Source organism: Apodemus sylvaticus, chromosome 5, assembly GCF_947179515.1.
Source record: "Apodemus sylvaticus chromosome 5, mApoSyl1.1, whole genome shotgun sequence".
Lineage (NCBI taxonomy): Eukaryota > Metazoa > Chordata > Mammalia > Rodentia > Muridae > Apodemus > Apodemus sylvaticus.
This window is the reverse complement of record NC_067476.1, coordinates 154,482,107-154,501,819: the sequence shown is the minus strand read 5'-3', so window position 1 is coordinate 154,501,819 and position 19,713 is coordinate 154,482,107. Positions and strand designations below refer to the sequence as shown.

General features: G+C 50.2%; 1 protein-coding gene across 3 annotated transcripts in view; it reads left to right on the top strand.

Moving 5' to 3' along the window:
• Zfp64 (ZFP64 zinc finger protein) overlaps positions 1–19,713 on the top strand; it is a 57,386-nt gene that overhangs the window by 23,930 nt on the left and 13,743 nt on the right. The window contains exons 1-2 of one of the 3 annotated variants that reach the window (XM_052184400.1): positions 14,166–14,397; positions 19,153–19,302. In XM_052184400.1, the coding sequence (XP_052040360.1) occupies positions 14,292–14,397; positions 19,153–19,302 (256 nt within the window). In that variant the 5' untranslated portion in view covers positions 14,166–14,291. Of the gene's footprint in view, positions 1–651; positions 2,178–14,165; positions 14,398–19,152; positions 19,303–19,713 lie in introns of those variants that run through there. The other 2 variants (XM_052184399.1, XM_052184398.1) reach the window with 2 other exon arrangements.

The window sequence follows — 19,713 nt, the reverse complement described above, 5'->3', positions numbered from 1 at the left end:
AGCCCCCAGCTAGCAAACTTTGTCTTAACTAAGCCTATGAGAAGGGGCTGGAGAGTTGTCTTAGGGGTTAAGAGCATTGGCTGCTCTTCTTAGAGGACCTGGGTTCAATTCCCAGCACATACACCAGTCAGCTCACAGGAGATCCAATACTCTCTTCTGACCCCTATGTAGAATTAGAAATGATATATATATATATATATATATATATATATAACAACTCTAAGGAAGCCAGCTGTAGTGGTGCATGTCTTTAATCCCAGCACTAGGGAAGTGAAGTAGGCAAATCTCTATGAGTTAGGAGCCAGCATGGTCTACAGAGTGAGTTCCAGGACTGCATAGACCCTGTCTTTAAAAAAAAATTAAAAAAATAAAGCTGTATGGAATAGATTTGTACACCCTATCTAGGACATTTAAATGGCTCTTTTCAAGATCCCTTTTTGTCCTGGGTTTTCTAGGGGTGGGGGTGTGCTGGCACTCGGTGATGGCTCGGGTTTGGGGACCGAAGAGAATCCCAAAGGCTGCTGGGAGCTGCAGCGAGGAGGGGGCCACCTTCCTGCCTTGGTATAAGCCATTTCTGGTATGCGCTTTGGGGGGAATCCTCTGTAGCTGTTAACCTGCCTGTTCTTACGGAAACTCACCTTGTGTTGACAGGGGACGCCCCCTTCCAGTGCTGGCTCTGTAGTGCCAAGTTCAAAATCAGCTCGGACTTGAAAAGGCACATGCGCGTGCACTCGGGGGAGAAGCCTTTCAAGTGCGAGTTCTGCAACGTCCGCTGTACCATGAAGGGGAACCTCAAGTCGCACATCCGCATCAAGCACAGCGGGAATAACTTCAAATGTCCGCACTGCGACTTCCTGGGTGACAGCAAATCCACCCTGCGGAAGCACAGCCGCCTGCACCAGTCCGAGCACCCGGAGAAGTGCCCCGAGTGCAGCTACTCCTGTTCCAGCAAGGCCGCGCTGCGCGTGCACGAGCGCATCCACTGCACCGAGCGCCCGTTCAAGTGCAGCTACTGCAGCTTCGACACCAAGCAGCCCAGCAACCTGAGCAAGCACATGAAGAAGTTCCACGCGGACATGCTCAAGAACGAGGCGCCGGAGAGGAAAGACAGCGGCAGGCAGAGCAGCCGGCAGGTGGCCAAGCTGGATGCCAAGAAGACGTTCCACTGTGACATCTGTGACGCCTCGTTCATGCGGGAGGACTCGCTCCGCAGCCACAAGAGGCAGCACAATGAGTACCAAAGTAAGAACTCCGACGTGACCGTGGTACAGCTTCACCTTGAGCCCAGCAAGCAGCCGGCCACGCCCCTCACCGTAGAGCATCTCCAGGTCCCCCTCCAGTCCAGCCAGGTGTCCCAGTTCAGCGAGGGGAGAGTCAAGATCATCGTGGGGCATCAGGTGCCTCAGACGAACACCATCGTCCAAGCGGCCGCAGCCGCCGTCAACATTGTGCCCCCCACCCTGGTAGCCCAGACCCCGGAGGAGATCCCGGGGAACGGCCGGCTACAGATCCTTCGCCAGGTCAGTTTCATCGCCCCTCCTCAGTCCTCCGGGTGTCCCGGTGAAACAGGTACCCTGAGTCAGCCAACCGTCCTGCTGACCACCCATGATCAGACGGCGGGCGCCGCCCTGCAGCAGGCCCTGATCCCCACCACCCCAACTGGGACCCAGGAAGGCGCGGGAAACCAGACTTTCATCGCCAGTTCGGGCATCACGTGCTCAGACCTCGAAGGCCTTAACGCTCTGATTCAGGAGGGGACTACGGAAGTGACTGTGGTGAGCGACGGGGGCCAGAGCATCGCAGTGGCCACCACGGCCCCCTCCATATTCTCTTCCCAGCAGGAACTGACCAAGCAGACTTATTCCATCATCCATGGGGCAGCACACCCTGCTCTGCTCTGTCCGGCCGACTCCATACCCGATTAGTATGGAGGGAGCGGTGACAGACAAGAGAAACTACGAGAGGAACTGTGGGAGGCCCCTGGGCCCTCGTAATAAATTGTATTTTATACGGTTTATGTAGTTTTTTTAACAGGGTAACAACGTGGAGACCATCCTTCAAGCTCTGTGTGATTCCAATATGGATTCGGAATTCACCGCAGTAGGACATTCGTTTGTTTTCCCACGTTTCGGATTTAATTTTTTTTCAACTGGAATAAAGGTGTTTGGGTTTGGGTTTTCTGGTGTATTCAGTTTGTGTAGGATAGTTTGTATTTGTGTGCTTCATTAGCTTCTCGGGCACCCCTTTCCAGAATTACACACGGGCAAACACAGACACAGACACACAGAGACACACACAGTGTGTCTGTGACTGTGTGTCTGTGTCTGTGTGACTCTGTTTATATGTTTGTGTATGTGTATGACTCTGTGTAAGAGAGAGAAAGAGACTGTGTGTATGTGTGCTTGTCTGTGACTGTGTGTGTGTGTGTGTGTGTGACTGTATGTGGGCAAGTCTGTATGTGTAAAGTATTTGTGTCCCTATATAGATACTTTTTTGTTTTTTTCCCAGACAGGTCTCTCTCTGTGTAGCCCTGGCTGTCCTGGAACTTACTCTGTAGACCAGGCTGGCCTCGAACTCATAAATCTGCCCTCTGCTTCCCAAGTGCTGGGATTACAGGCGTGCGCTGCCACGCCTGGCTGATGGACCATTTTCTAGTGAGTGCTGGAGATGAGGAGCCAAAAGGAGCAGCCCCTCACACCTGGTTAAAATACACTGAATGCTGATACTTTGTTGCCGTTCAAAATATGATTAGAGGGGTTGAAGGGTGACGTTTAATTTGTTTTTCATTATGTGCGTGTGTCTGTTAGTGTGCATGTGTCTGTTAGTGTGCGGGTGTCTGTGTCTGTTAGTGTGCGTGTGTCTGTGTCTGTTAGTGTGTCTGTGTCTGTTAGTGTGCATGTGTCTGTTAGTGTGCATGTGTCTGTTAGTGTGTATGTGTACAAGTACCCTAAGAGGCCAGAGAGGGTGTCTGATCCTCCAAGAGATGGAGTCACCAGTGATTCTGAGCTGACTTGGGGGCTGGGACAGGATCCCAGGGGCCTCTGCAAGAATAGCGCACGAACTCTCAACTGATTGTCCATCTCTCTGGCTCTGTGCTTTGTTTGAGAATCAGTGGGAGCTTCAATAGCAGGGGCTTTGGCTGTCTCGTGAACACCTCCCTCCTTCACAGATACCTACAGCCACCCCAACTGCTGTGTCTTTTTTTTTTTTTCTCCTTTGGATTTGGTTTTTTGAGGCAGGGTTTCTCTGTGTAGCCTTGGCTGTCCTGGAACTCACTCTGTAGACCAGGCTGGCCTCGAACTCAGAAATCCACCTCTGCCTCCCAGAGTGCTGGGATTACAGGCATGCACCACCACCGCCCCGGCTTGCTGTGTCTTTATTTTTGTTTTTGAGACAAAGTCTCACTCTTAGGCCAGGATGACCTCAAATAAGATCCAGGAGGACTGCTGCTGTGGCCAAGACATGATCAGGCAGTCCCACAACATTCTTAGACCTTTTTTTGTTGTTTTTGTTTGTTTGTTTGTTTGTTTGTTTTGTTTTGTTTTGTTTTTGCCTGCTGCCCACCCCCATGGTGCATGCTTGTAAAGTCCCCCAAGTCTGGGATTAAAGGCAGGAGGATCAGAAGTTCAAGGTTAACCTCAACTCTGTAGAACAATGAAGGCCAAAGGGGGTGGGGTTCGGGGTCACACCTTGTTTAATGCACACACTTTGTTCAAGTCCCTGGGGAACCCTGCCTTCTGAGTCTGTCTCCTTCCTCTGTTTTCTTGGGTTCTTTATCTGAGCACAATTCTTATTACATCACTGTCTCTGCTCTTTGCCAGAAATTCCCTATTTTCATATGAGCAGGAATAATGACTTGCTTACTCCACCTTGGGTAAAAATCAGAAAGTCCCACAGCATACAAGGTTCGAGGGACTCCAGTTGCCCACTTGGACTTCGCAAAACTTCCCTCACCTCCACACCTGTGGACTTATGTGGCGCGTTCTTCCCCTGCATGTCCCAGCTACGTTGTTTCCATTTTACAGAGCTGTTTGGAGGAACTGAAATCTGGGGTGGGGGTGGGGGGTGCGCAAAGCTGTGTTCCCTGGGGAGGTTGTTTGTTTGTTTGTTTGTTTGTTTGTTTTTTAGAGACAGGGTTTCTCTGTGTAGCCCTGACTGTCCTGGAACTCACTCTGTAGACCAGGCTGGCCTCGAACTCAGAAATCCGCCTGCCTCAGCCTCCCAAGTGCTGGGATTAAAGACATGCGCCATCACCACCCGGCGATCACTAGTTTTTAAGTAGCTCAGATTTGGGGAGGCGTATTTTGTCTCTACTCTTTAATGTTAATGGTTTGGGTCTGAGAATGTGACCCGGAAAATATGCAGGGTTTGTAATTATTTATTTTGTGTGTATGTAGGAGGTTGTTTTGCTTTCTAAGACAGGCTTTCTCCGTGTAGCTCTAACTGTCCTGGAGCTCATTATGTAGACCAGGCTAGCCCCAGAGTCACATGATCTCCCTGCCTCTGCCTCCTGAGTGCTGGGATTAAAGGGATGCACCACCTGCTCCGGCTTTACTCATTTTTATTTTGTATGTCTTCTGCCTGCATTCATGTCTGTGCACCATGTGCATGCAGTCCCTGTGGAGACCAGAAGATGGCACTGCACCACCTGGAACTAGAGTTATGGATGGCTGTGAGCCACCATGTGATGCGGGGAACTAAAGCGGGGTTCTCTACAAAAGCACTGAGCATGGTCAGCAACTGAGTCATCTCTCCAGCCCCCAAATCTGTCTTCTATGCCAAAGTGTTTCCAAAGTATTTTCTGGCACAGTGTATATGCCCACTAAAATCAATGCAATTCACGATTATTTTTCTACTTTAAAATAGTCCCAGAAAGTATTATAGTGTAGGAAGAGGAGGGGTTGGTTACCCACAGCCAGAATGGTAACTAATGTTCTAAGTAACTAATGTTCTCAGTAATGTTATTTATTGTTCATTAGCCCCTTACACACATTTCCTCTTAACTAATTTATTGGTATTTTTATATTGTGTTTGTTTTGCCTGTGTACATGTATGCTTGTATACCGTGTGCATGCAGTGCCCATGGAGGCCAGAAGAGGGCATCAGGTCCCCTGGGACTGAAGTTACAAATGATTGCAAATTGCCATGTGGGTGCTGGGAACTCAACCCAGGTCCTCTGAAAGAGAAGCCAGAGCTCTTAACTTCTGAGCCACCTCTCCAGCCAGACACATTTCCTCTCAATATCTGGGGAAAATAGTTTACAGATTAGAAATCTGGGGCTCATGGAGGTTAAAGGAGAGCTGGGGACATAGCTCAGGGGTAGAGCCCTTGCCTAGAATGTACAAGGTCCTAGGTTCAATCCCCACCATAATCAAGCACACACACACACAAGTAAACTGTGTGTTTCCAACTCTGTGTTAACTCTTTCCATCCCTGTAGGCATGGCCACTCTGACATTGCTATCCGTCCTGTTCTCTCAGGCCTGGGGTGATTAGGTTGCTTCCCAAACCTGGAGAGAGCCTGCAAGATATTTCTAGGGTTCAGCAGGAAATGAGTTGATGCCTCAGTCTGTTTAGAAGCTATAATCAGTTGCCATACATGGAGTTCTTACAGATAACAGAAAAACATCTCTTGTACCCCTAAAGACCAGGAAGTCGGAGGCCGAAACACCAGATACAGATGTTAGCATCTGAGCAGGAATTGTTTTCTCACAGACATCTTCCAGCTTTGTCCTCACCTGGGTTTTCTGAATTCTCTTGTTTATTTTAAATGCTATTTTTGTATTTATTCCTTGAAAATTCTGTGCACAATTAAGATGCGCCTTAAATATATCCACCCTTCCCTCTGATACATGGAGTCCCCTTATAAGGGCACCAATTCACCCAGTAGGGCCCCATCCTGGTAGCATAAACACTTCCCTTCTCAACATATGATTTTGAAGGAAAACAAACGTTTAGATCAAGACAGATGGGACAGAAGAGAAGGCAGTTTAATGGCGCTGAGCCATTGAACCAGTCACACAAAGTGCGGCCCACCCAGCGCCTGCTCCCGACTTTGTCCCAGCTAAGAACATTCCTTTCTGGTCTGTGGGAGATTTGGGGAGGGTGGGGGGAGCATTTGTTGTGTTCTTTGTTTCTGAGACAAGGTCTCAGGTAGCCCAGGTTGGCTTTGAATTCTGTGTAGCCAGGGATAGCCTTGAACTCATGATCTCCACTGCCTGTTGAGTGCTGAGCTCACAGCTGTGAGGCAGCCGTTCATGCGCTGCTGGGGATCGAACCCAGGGCTCTGTGCACGCTAGGCTAGCACTCTGACGACTGAGCTACAGCCCCAGCCCAAGAAGCCACTTTAAAAACATTCTTTCTGTATTGTCGTGTGGGAGTTTGGGGTACGTGTGTGCTACAGTGTGCACGTGGAGCTCAGAGGGGACCTTTGTGGGGTTGGTTCACTCCTTGCACTGTGGGTTTCCTGGGGCTTGGGAGGCAAAGACTTCTACAAAGCTCCTAGCTCCCCTCACCCCGGATTATTTTCCTTTTAATCTAAAAAATAATGTGCAGATGAGAATGTGAACCGGTCAAGCAGAGTTAGAAGCGAGTTTCACACTTCCTAGGAAGGCTGGACAGGATCCCGCGACCCGGCCGATCTGCGCCAATGCGACCCTCTGGGGAGCTTGTTAAAAATCCGATTCGGATCTCAGCGCTTCTCATATTTAAATCACCTGGGGATCTGGTTCAGCGCAAACTCTGGGTATGGAGATGCTTCTTTCTATACATGAACCAAGAAACCCGTGTAGGAATGTGCATACCTGGGTCGCTCGTAATTACCGAGGTGCAGAGCCCGCTGGCAGGGCGCGCCTCCAGGAGTGCGCGGTGTAGTCACACACTGGATCTTGGGGGGAATGAAAACAGACTCGGCTGCCTGTGGCAACATGTTCAATCACAGACGTCCAGATTCCGGGGAAGGAGAGACACTCAGTGAAACAGGCAAGACTGTGCAGTGAGTGTAGCGTGAGGTGATGAAATCTGTAAGTAAAGCTTACCTCCTCCTCTCCCCCCCAAAAAAAAGAGGCCGTGGAAGAGGCTGGCAAAGGAGGGAGAGGCCGAGGGATTTGTTGAATCCAAGAATGTGCCACACCTCAAGGTAGGAGGCATCTCCAAGGAGGTTTAGTTTTTGTTGTTTGTTTGAGGGCAGGGGTTGCCTGAACTGGCACAGCCATCATCTTTACATGTGGACCAAATTTTATTGTTTAAACTTTTGAAAAATGTAGGGTCTAAAAAGATGGCTCTTGGAGGGCCTGAATTCAGTTCCCAGGATCCATATTGTGTTTCTCCCTGATGCCTGTAACCTCAGCCCCAGGGACTCTCACACCTTCTCCTGAACCTACATTCGTGTCCACATACCCTACACAGACATATAGACATAGGCACACAGTTAAACATAAATATTCTTGATAAAATTTTTTTGACAAATATTTCCTGCGTGTGGACGTTTTGCCTCTGTGCATGTCTGTCCTGCACATGCATTCAGTGCCCGTGGGGAACAGGACACACAAGGGCATCAGATCTTCTATACCTGGAGTCACAGTGTGAGTGACCAGGTGGTTGCTGGGAACTGAACATGGCTTCTCTAGAAGAGCAGCCCATGCTCCTGACTGCTGAGCCATCTCCGCAGCCACCCCAACCTTTTAAAAAGTTCTTCTAATGAGACTTTTTTTTTTTTTTTTTTTTTTTGCTTTTTTCGTGACAGGGTTTCTCTGTATAGCCCTGGCTGTCCTGGAACTCACTCTGTAGACCAGGCTGGCCTTGAACTCAGAAATCCGCCTGCCTCTGCCTCCCAGAGTGCTGGGATTACAGGTGTGCGCCACCACTGCCCGGCTAAAAAGTTCTTTTTAGAAACTTAAAAGACTGTAAAAAGATCATCCCAACATGTCAGTCAACTGCATCTCCACTATGTTTTTACTTTCTCTGCCCTCATCCCTGGGATGGGTCACAGGCCACCTCTCGGGCCTCTCCTGCATTTCAAAGTGTCTCAAAATATGTGTGCAAAATCAGAGTTATGCTTCAGAGCCTATTGTGCGTGTGTTGATATGTATACGTCCAGTCACAACTGAGTCCCACGCTTCTTGTCCTTTGGATATTCCACGTGATACAACCTAAAGCGTTTTCCATATCTGTGCACATAGAAACCCATCATTTCTGTGTTCCCATAAATGTATATGGGATGTAGCCGGTGCAGAAATATGTGAATTCTGCAACTCAGAAGATTAATGTCGCCGGTTCTGGTGGCGCAGGCCGGTAGGATTTGCTGAAGGAGGCAGAGGCAGGTGGATCTGGAGTTCGAGGCCAGTCTGGACTACACATTTTTAAAAAAAAGAAAAAAAAGAAGATTAATGTCATCCCATGCTTTGAGTGTATTTCCATGGAGAGACAGTGTCTTGTCCAGTTAGAGTGGACTGAGTGCTCGCTGTTGTTATGGGTAAGTGTAACCAGCACTATTGTTATCAATAATTAGACCACGGCCTCAGTAGCAGACGTTGTCTGTGCCCACACATGAGGTTGTTCATTACAGTCCCCCCAACTGTCACACCATCGCCGTTTCGCTGAGGAAAAGTGGGAGGCTAATGGCGGCTTTCCGAAGATCACACAGGGCTGGAGAGATGGCCCAGCGTGCTGGGATCGGGGTGGAAACTGAGAAAAGTCACTTCAAGTGTAGAAGCTTAAAAACGAACGCTTTATTTTCTGAGTGCTCAGGGAGGCGGACGGTTCAGGATCTGAACCGTGTCCAGGAAGGGAGACTGTATGACATTTTTAAAGGATGGGAACCCAAAGTGAGGGGGGAGCTGGGGGCAGCTGCAGTGTGTTCCGGTTGTATTTTTGGCATTATGGGTTAAGCAAGGGAGTACCCGTTGGAGGCTGGGCCATATCTGGGGACTGGGCTTTAGGGTCCTTAATTCATTCTCCCAGACATTAGGTCCAGAGCTCATAGTGATATAGGATCAGGTCAGCTATTTGTAGATAATTAGGGCATACAGGTGATTGGCTATATATTTTTATAATTCATGCACCTTGGTTTATATAACAGTAATTTCTGTATTCTTTATGGATTAACAATTAAGAAAACATTCGGAGAAGCGGGATAGGTGTTCACTCCTAGACCTGGGAACGTGAGCTTGCTTGACCCTGCCAGCAAGATGGGGAAGCTGTCCCTGAGATGTCTGGACTCAGCTGTTTACAACGGACGCTGTTCAGCTGTAGTGAAGTCCCCAGTCCTCTAGAGCCTGGGACTTTGAATTTAGTTTCTCCCTATGGTTAAATGGAGTCTGAAACGAAATAGTAGCATTTAGAATAACTTTCTTTTGCTTGTTCCCAACAAGTGGCAGGAGAGGCTATTCTGGAAGCCTGAGGTACCCATATAAAAAGCCAATACCTGCAACCCCAACATTGGGGGTCAGACAGACTGGCCAGATGGAGGGTTGTTTGTTATTGATCTATTGAGAGACCTGTCTCAAGACAAGATTGTCAAGGTGATAAAGAAAGGCACTGGGCATCCAGTTCTGGCTCCACGTGCTCCTGAGTGGGTGTGAATAGTTACACACCAATGTGTGTGCAACACACACACACACCACAGAGGGACCAGGAGCATCTTCGTGTGAATCAGAGGTGTACTGTCTAACTTGGGTTTTGAGAAGCCATAGGGGTCCAAGCCCTGCCTGGAGTTTCTTCCCACAAAGCATTTCTCGTTGACCAGCTGCTCTTTCCAGACAAGATGGCTTGACTTACTGAGAACAGCCTGAGAGCCTTTGGAGAGGAAGGTGATGGGTCTCTCCGGGATGAGGAAGTAACTCCCGCGTGGTCCGGAGTGCGGGTGCAGGCTTGGGAAGCGAAGAGCAGAGTGTCACCTTACGAAGGACACCCCACACCCCCGCAACTTAGGTGTCGTCTCAAAACCGTCAGGGTTTCCAAGTGACTTCCTCTTCAGTTGGATTTTAAAAGCCCCTAAAGTTCAAAACTTATCCGCTTCTGACTGGCCTCAGTGGGGAGAGCGAGGGCTTCATCCTTCGAGGGTCTGAGTTCAGATGCAGGCAGTGGTGCCGAGACGAGCATACTCCATGCGCAAACATGCAACTGCAGCCGTGGGGAGGCCGGGGCGGAGACACGGGTGGACTGCTCGCTGGCCGAGCTCCAGACTCAGTGAGGGCCCAGTGTCGGGTAAATAAGGCGGAAGGAGGCAGAACAGGATACCTGATGTCCTCCTCTGGCTTCTGAACAGATGTGCACATATATCCCCATGTGGGGATGCACCCACATGCTAAAAAATTATCAGCTGATGTGAAAACGGCATGGAAGGTAACGATTGTGGCTCCCAAACACAGGACCTGCCTGAAGTTTCTTTCCACAATCTTTAGTCATTGGTCCTTGAAATCAAGTCATTAAAACTTGGTAATAAACTCAATAATAAGATATAGTGGAGGCTGGTAAGATGGCTCAGCAACTAAGAGCACCGACTGCTCTTCCCAAGGTCATGAGTTCAAATCCCAGCAGCCTCATGGTGGCTCACAACCATCTGTAATGAGAAACAAATAATCAATGGGCCAGAGCAAAGGTGGGGTGGGGCAGAGGGGGGCGGAGCGAGTGGGGGCGGAGCGAGTGGGGGCGGAGCGAGCGGCCAGAGCAAGAGGGAGAATGGGAAGGGGGACAAAAAGATACAGCAATAAACATAGGAGTAGGACTTTGAAAAGGTGTCAAGCAGGTTTGTAATCCCAGCACTGAACACTGAGGCAGGGGGATGGCTGCATGTTCCAAGACAGCCTGGGATAGATAGGGAGACTATCAGAAGAGAGAGGAGAGGAAAACAAATAGGAAATAAGGAAGACAGACAGACAGACAGACAGACAGGATCTTTAGATAAGTACTTTGTAAAATAGTATGACCTAAACATTAGATGTGGCCATACATACCCTTAAAGCTTGTATTCATTATTTTTATTTTATTATTTTATGTATATGAGTGTTTCTCCTGCACACGTCCATGCACCAGAGTTTCTGGTACCCAAGGAGGCCAGAGGTGTCATCCAGGCCCCTAGAACTAAAGTTACAGGTGGTTGTGAGCTACCTTAAGACAGTTGGTAACACTGTGTGTGGGGATGATGACGTCAGGTCATGGTCTCCTCTCCCGTGCAGGGATGGAGGGAGATTGGCGTGATCTTGTTCTCATCCTCTGTCCCGACATCCTAACATGGTGCTTGCATTCATTCAGGAGAAACCAAGACACCCGTGGGGAATATCCTGCCTGCTGGCAGCCCAGACTACACCAGCACAGGCCTGGCAGCCGCACAGCTACCCAGGAAAACATAGAAGAATAAATTATGGTATTTTCATCCCACGATCATCCTACATCTGTCAAATGGATGAACAGGGACAATCATCTGAGAGATCGATCCAGCAGGATATGGTGGTGCACGCCTCTAGACCCAGCACTCAGGAGGCAGAAACAGGCAAATCTCTGAGTCAGAGGCCAGCCTGGTCTACAGAGAGAGTTCCAGGACAGTCAAAACTACACAGAGATATAATCCTGCCTTGAAAAAAGAAAAAAGAAAAAGAAAAGAAAGAGGAAAGGAGGAAGGGAGGGAGGGAGGGAAAAAGGAAGGAAGGAAGGAAGAGAAAGAAGGAAAGAGGGAGAGAGAATCTTCCAGTGCTCACTAAAGATGAAAAGGGGGTTCCTCTGTCCTGTGAGATGGTTTGGTTTGGCTGGTGTCGGGCTGGCCTGTGGCCAAGTATAAAGTGGTATCAAGTATCTCTGAGGTCACCTCAATGTACCCTTTTCAAGTTTCTCAGGGGGAGCTTCTGTTCCCAGATTCTTCTCGATCCTGAGACAGTCTGGGAGACGCTACACCAAAGCATGTGTGTCTGTTCAAATGTCTGTGTGCAGGGCAGGGAGCAGGGGTTAGGGTTTAGTAGGCACCCACTAGTCCCTGTCCTGACAACCCGACTTGAGACAGGATCTCATTTTTAGCCCTAGCTGGCTGAGAACTCACTATGTAGGCAGGTTGGCCTTGAATTCAGAGAGATCCTCCTGCTTCTGCCTCCTAAGTGCTGGGATTAAATAAAGGCATGCATCATCATACCCAACCTGTAAAAACATGTAGTGTGTGGAGAGATAGCTCAGCAGTTCAGAGCACGTCCAGTTCTTCCACAGGCCCAGAGTTCGGTTCCCAGTACCGGCATTAGACAACTCAGAACTCCTTGTGACTCCAGCTCTGGGAGAGGGGGGAACCAACGCCTCTAGCTTCTAGAGACACCTGCACCCAAATGCGCACAAGATGCACACACATACACAGAATTTAAAATAAAATCTTTTAACAAGTTTTAAATCATTCTGCACAGATATGGCTGCACACATATATCAAAGAAAACTTTTGTTAGGAGAAGTCTCTGAGTTTAACCTTGTGACTTCACTCGGCCTTACCTACAGACGCCTAAAGAAGCTGACAACTGGGAGCCCAAAGGAAAGTTTTAAAAAAGTCAGCCCAGCTGGAGGCATGGCTCAGCGCTGACTGTTCTTCCAGAGGTCCTGAGTTCAATTCCCAGCAACCACATGGTGGCTCACCACCTTCTGTAATGGGATCTGATGTCCTCCTGTGTCTGAAAAAAGCTACAGTGTGCTCATATACATAAATAAGAAAGCCAGCCCAGCTTGTGCCCCCACCACACACACACTTTAAAGACCTGGCCCTAGGTTCGCCCCGCACTCAGAGCTTGTAAAGCCATCTTAACTTGCCACATCTTCCTTGATTTAAAAAATACAGAGTCGACGGGCGGTGGCGGCGCACGCCTTTAATCCCAGCACTTGGGAGGCAGAGGCAGGCAGATTTCTGAGTTTGAGGCCAGCCTGGTCTACCAGTTCCAGGACAGCCAGGGCTACACAGAGAAACCCTGTCTCGAAAAGCCAAAAAATAAAAAAAAAACAGAGTCTCAGGTCCCCACCGCAAGACCTCGCAGCTGAGACCGCCGGGTCTTTTTGAACTGTGGCCACCACGTGACTCTCAGGTTTGGGCAGGCTTGGGGCACAGCCCTGTTTAACTTCGCAGTCTGAAAAAAGTAAACACCTTGCGGGGACTAGATGGCTTCGCCGATCCTTGTTGGATGTCGTTCAGAAGGAGGGGTCCCCCTCTGGTCTCCGCAAGGTCCCAGCTAGTCTGAGCACGACAGATCAATTAGCCAAAAACCCCCGGGATGAGACCGCGCCTCAGTCACACAGTGGGTGGGGCCTGCGCCGGGACTGGCCCCAAAGGCCTCTCCTGTGTGGTCCTAGACCTTGTCCCGGGGCAGGAACAGAAGGTGGGATAAAAGTAAAGTCACAGGGCTCGCCTCCTGAATCCAGGACTTCTAGCTTCTACTTTTAAATGTGTGTGTGTGTGTGTGTGTGTGTGTGTGTGTGTGTGTGTGTGTGTTGTCCCATTTGAGGCTAGAAGACATCTTACAGGGACGAGGGACGAGTTCTCTCCCGCTGAGCCATCTTGCCAGCCTAAACCTACTTTTTTTTTTCTTTTTAATCACTGACTGCAGGAAAAAGAGTGCACCGGGCAAACAGGAGACACCCTTATTCTTAAATTGTGTACTTGGATGCGCAGGTGAGAGGACGCGCCACGAACCCTGGCCCTTCTCCACCTTCGCCTGCACTTGAGAAAAAAAAAATCCCTGCGAGTTTTTGTGAGAAATATCCCAGTTACCGCGGTCCCAGGCTGGACCAATTAAGAGAGAATGTAAAAGCTCTCCAGCCCGCGTGGCAGCGGCCACGGCCTCACGTGGGAGCTCGTTAGAAATACAGACGTTCGGGCCCCACCCCAGACTCCCCGAGTCAGAATCTGCATTTTAACGAGCTCCCCAGCGACTCGGGGAGCACATTAAAGTGGGAAGAGGGCTGGCGCTTCTGCAATTTTAATGAGCCAACGAATCACCTGGGATCTCGTTAAAATTCAGACTGGGTTGCTCCGACCTGAGCGTGCGCGCGCATCACCTGGGGAGCTTGTTAAAATGCAGATTCTGCAGTGGCGGGGCCGGGGTGGAGCCGGAGCTCGTGCGTGGGAGCGGGGTTCCCGGGACCCCTGAGGTCCTGGCTGCCGCCCAAGCGGCTGTCAGGACGCTTGATAAATCGCCCTACCGGGCTGACGGGCGGGCGGCAGGGCCGGGACATGCGCGATTCGGCCGCTGTGGGGGTGTGCCTCCAAAGTCGGGAAACGCGCGCTGCTCCGGAGGCCACTCTCGGGGACCCTCCGGGAGCCTCGTCTTCTGCGCCATGTCGCGGCGCAAGCAAGCCAAGCCCCAGCACCTGCGCTCTCAGGAGCCGCAGCTCGAGCGCAGCGAGCTCGGCGGAGTAGCCCCGCGCGCAGCCGGGGAGCTGGGTGAGTAGCCGGGGACACCAGGGAGAGTGGCTCCGGCGTCCCGTTTCTCTGCTGTACTCCCCACCCCGGAACTGTGTAAGTGTCGGGTCTGGACGGGGAAAGGGGCGCGTGTAATAGTGCCGGGAGCTTCTAGACCCCGTCCTGGGACTTAAGGACAGCTTCTCTGATGTCCCCCAACGCTCCGCAGTCCCTGGACCTCTCCAACGGGTGTCAGATCTAGGAGGGGGAGGTTAGAGTGCCTGAAATAGTGCAAGCCGCTTCCAGTTCCAGCCCAAAGACCTGAGAAGAACTGCTCTAATGTCCCTAACCCTGTACCCCGGGAGGTGTCAGATGAGGGGGGTACGTGGAATGGTGCGCCAAGCTTCCAGCTCCAGTCCTGGGACTTGGAGAGAGTTGCTCTGATGTTCCTGCTCCCGGACCCCCGTAAGTGTCAGATCTGGGAAGGCGTGGGAGGGAGATCTGTACGAAGGTATGCAAAGCTTCCAGCTCCAATCCAGAGACGCAGACCTGGGCGGGTCAGCGGGTCTTTGTGAATAACAATTACACCCTTCCGGGGCCGCCGCTACTCTCCGCGAAAGCGGGAAAAACGTGTAGAGCCGCCAGTTTGCCTCCCACACTCGACCGAGGGATGCTTAGAGCCGGGAGGCGCTCTGCGGGGTGCGCGGAACCTGGAGTCTCACACCTGGGCTCCTGCTTCCGCTGCGTGGCCGACCAGGTGGACATGCTGGAGACACACTTGCGCTTTCACGAGTGATATCCAGGAAGGGACGAAGCAGGCAGGAGCCAAGGACAAGACATCAGCTCTTCACACACACACACACACACACACACACACACACACACACACACACGGTGTGGGATGGGTTTCAAGTGTGTTACACCTCTCAGAGAGGGAACCTTCTTCCAGGGACCTGACGGATGAATGAGGGATGAGCGACAGGGGGAACAGTGTTGTGACGTAGGTCAGGGCAGCTGCTGCGAGGCAGAGGCCTGTCGGAAGTTGGGGTGCCTCTGGGAAGTTCGCCGAGCCATAGGGGGTGGGGGAGGGGAACCGCACCGTTTGGAACTAGGATGCTCTCCCTCTCCCTTCCCACCTCTGCCAACCCCGTGGACCAGTTGGGAACGGTGAAGTAACTCCCCCGCCCCCTCGGACTACCTTAGGTCATGTGCTCTCTTCCCACTGGAGGATCCCCCTCTTCTGATGAGCCCGGGGAAGGGGGACATTCCTCAGTCACTTTCAGGTACCTGCCCCTAGGAAGATTGGGTTTCTAAGGCGTCTCCCTTTGGTTTTCTTTCCCTTTGGACTTTATAGATTCCTCCTGTCCCCTCTTTCTGAGGCTGGGGGATGGGGAGAGGATTTTTCAATGGACTTTATGCCTTTCTCAGTCGGCTGCTTCCCAGCAGGAGGGGGGCTGGGTGGGGTACTCTCCGCTTTCCTGGTCTCAAACTCCATTTCCACATCCCAAATCCACCTCTGGGCAGTCTCCTGTGGGCTCCTTGAGCAAATATCCCCCTCTGAGAGTGGAGGGGAGTGGTTTGAGGGCTCTTCTAAATAGTTCGTATTCTAAAACCTAGTCAGTGTGTTGTGGGGTCCAGTTAAATCCAACATAATTCAAGCACCGGGTCAATGCAGCCGACAAAAATTTATGGTAATCAAGCCACTCAGTCAGGGCCACCGAACAGACTGGGGAACTGAACGACTACAACCCCGAAGGGACTTTGTAGAACGTATTTAAAGGATGAAACCATAAAGAGGGGGAGCTGGGTGGGCTGTAGCATTGTCTGATTATATTTTGACATAAGGGACTGAGCAAGGGAGTTTCCATCACTCAGCACAGGAGTGGGTCCCTGGGCCTGGGAACATGAACTTAGTTTGACCCTGCCAGCAAGATGGAGAAGTTGTCCTTGAGACGGCTGGAGTCAGACTACTGTCTCCTTACAAGTCGTCCTGAGATGTCTGGACTCAGACAACTGTTTCTTTACAACAGAAACTGTTCAGCTATTGGGAAGTCCCCAGCTCCCCTAGGGCCTGGGACCTACAGTTTAGTTTCTCCCTATGATTAGTGGAGTCTGAAAATGAGATGATAGTATTTAGGATAAGTTCTTTTGCTTGTTCCCAACAAGGGTACCATAAGCCAGCCACCGTGAAGTCCAGGCATCACAGACTTAGCAAAAGCTGGGTGAGTTAGAGAGGGCCCTCCCTGCTTGGGGCAGAAGCAGAATACTGCAGGAAAGAATCCCAAATAACCCAGGCTAGACTTTGAAGTCTAGTGTGGGAAGCAGAACTGCTATCCATCCCTGCAGCAGCACTGGGGGAGGCAGGGACAGGATCCTGGACTCACTGGCCAGCCTGTCTAGCTAAACTGGTGTGCTCCAGTTTGGTTGGAGATCCTGTCCCAAAGAAATAGGACAGAGAGTGACTACAGAAGAAACCTCTGGCTTCCACATGTGTGCAAACCTTCACACACATGAACACATGTGTACTGTGCACACCTTCACACACAAACACATGGGTGCACACCTTCACACACATGAACACATGGGTGCACACCTTCACACACATGAATACATGTGTACTGTGTGCACACCTTCACACACATGAACACATGGGTGCACACCTTCATACATAAACACATGGGTGTATACCTTCACACACAGTAATACATGTGCACTGTGTGCACACCTTCACACATATGAACATGTGTGCACACCTTCACATACATGAACACATATGTGCATGCACACAAAGCCATGTGGGCTCTCCACACTGTTCTGTATTAGGGATAGTTATACCCAGTTTTATGCAGACCCACTACTCAGGTTTGGCTCAGTGACAACCATGTTTCTCCTCCCTTTAATTTTGGTTGAACCAAAATGTGGTACTATTCAGCATTGTCAACATCCATCCCTAATTTAAAACCCAACACAGGGCGTCTCACCATCTCCAGTGGCTTTTGTGGCATGCTTGATTCAGGAGTCAGATAAGGCCCCCATGTGTCAGGTCTCAGCTTGTGGTAGTCTCTGGTTTCTCTCTCCATCTCCCTTCTTTCAAGCGATTTGCTGAAATGTTTTACTGGAGAGCACAATGCCTCACGGGTGGCCTGTGACCCATGGGTGAACTGAAGCAAAGTAGCACCTTAGTAAAGAGAGCCTAAGCGTTGCAGAACGGTGGTGTGGGCAGGTGAGATGGCTCTGTGTGGAAGGGCACGCGTTACCAAGCCTGACCCCAGAATCCGCATGGTGGAAGGAGAGAACTAGCTCCCACAGGGTGTCTTCCGACTTATCCATGAACCCCACATTTACACACACAGAATAACTGTAAAATAATAATAATATTAATAACAGTAAATAACAAAACAGCTTGGTGCCTTCAGTGTTCTGCTGTACCTAATAAGAATTCTTGGGCTCTCCTAGAGTGCTGGGGTTAAACGTGTGCCCTACTCCTGCCCAGCTGGGAAGATTTTTTTTTTAACACTACATCTTTAGGGGAGGCAGAGGCAGGCAGATCTCTGCAAGTTCGAGATCAGTCTTGTCTACGTACTGAGTTCCAGGACAGCCAGGGCTACTTGGTGAGACCCTATCTAAAGACAGGGAAAAACCTACATCTTCAGTAGCTAGAAAGATGGCTTTGGTGGTTAGGAGCACTTGCTCTTGTGGGGCACCTGGGTTCAGTTCCCACCCACCCCCGTGGAGGCTCACATCTGAGTCCAGTTCTGGGAGATCTGCAGTGTTCTGCTGGCCTGTCAGCTCGGCATGCACTCAGTACATGTATACATGTAAGCTAAATAATCATACACATCGAATAAAACTAAACATATCTCTTACAAAATAAAAGGGAAAGAAAGCTACATCTTTGAGAATTGGAGGAGCATGGCTAGACTCACAGTACTTGGGAATCAGAGGCAGGAGGATCACTACAACTTCAAGACCAGAGTTAATCTAGGCTGTGTGGGGCTAGCTTGATGTTTGAGAAGTGCTCTGCTCACTCGTTATTTCTCCAGAGGTATTGGTACATGGAGGTCTTTTCTTGTTTGTTCTTGGAAACAGAGTTTGGTTTGGGGTTTTTTGGTTTAGTTGTTGTTTTGTTGTGTTGTGGTTTTTTGAGACAGGGTTTCTCTGTGTAGCCCGACCTCTCCTTGGACCCTTCTATAGACCAGGCTGGCCTTGAACTCAGATTTGCCTGCCTCTGCCTCCCTGAGTGCCGAGATGGAAGGTGTACAGCACCACTGCCTGTTCTTATGTAGCCAAGGCTAGCCTTGGATTCACTAGGTAGCCAAGGATGATCTTGAACTTCTAGCCTGTTCTTCCCAAGTGCTGGGATCACATGCCTGCACCTCCAGGCCTGGTTTGTGCACAGAGAGGGATTGGCCCAGGGCTTCCTGCTTGCTAGACAAGCGCTCTACCAACTGAGTCCCCACCCCAGCTCTGGCCTTAGGAATTCATTTTATTTTTATATGTATGTGTGTAGTTGTGTGTCTGTGTATGAACTCAGGGGTGCAGGTGTCTGCAGAGGCCAGAGAGTTCATCAGATTCCTTCATGCAGGACAGGCAGTAATGAGCAGCCAGACCTGGGGTGTGAGCCCAGCTCCAGTCCTCTGCAAGATCATCTCTCTTTCCAGCCCCTGGTTTTCATATTTTAAAGTACTTTTTGGGAAACTGTCGAAAGATGAAAGCAGCTCAAAGCTACCCTCCCCTCAGACTCACCGTGACAGCTGTCACTCAGCAATCAAGCCAAACTTCCTGTCTCCATTTCAGCCCCCGCACTTGAAAACGATGTCCAGAAACCAGCCGACCTCCCTGCTGAAGACCGAGACACCCAGCAGGCTCTTGCAGTGGCTCTGCCCTCTGAAGCAAAGGAGAGAACCGCCACCCTTGGAGAAAGGACATTTAACTGCTGCTATCCAGGTAAAGGGTCAAATATAGTGGAAGGGGCCTATCCCTGCCTCGTACTGGTGCAGGGAGTCTCTGCACCTGCACCTGCATACCCTCCAAGGTCCCTCAGGGTTGACCCAGGTCCTCTTGGGGGTGGGTTCTGTCAGTCCCACATTTATAGAGCTCCTCAGGAGACTATAATTGAGTTCACAACTGTTCCTCAACTTAGAGTGGAATCTTGCTTCCATAAAACCATTTTAAGTTGAAACATCTAGAATTAGGCTGGAGAGATGGCTCAGTGGTTAAGAGTACTGACTGCTCTCGCAAAGGTCCTGAGTTCAATTCCTAGCAACCATATGGTGTCTCACAACCATCTGTAATGAGAACTGATGCCCTCTTCTGGTGTGTCTGAAGACAGCTACAGTGTACTCATATAAATAAAAG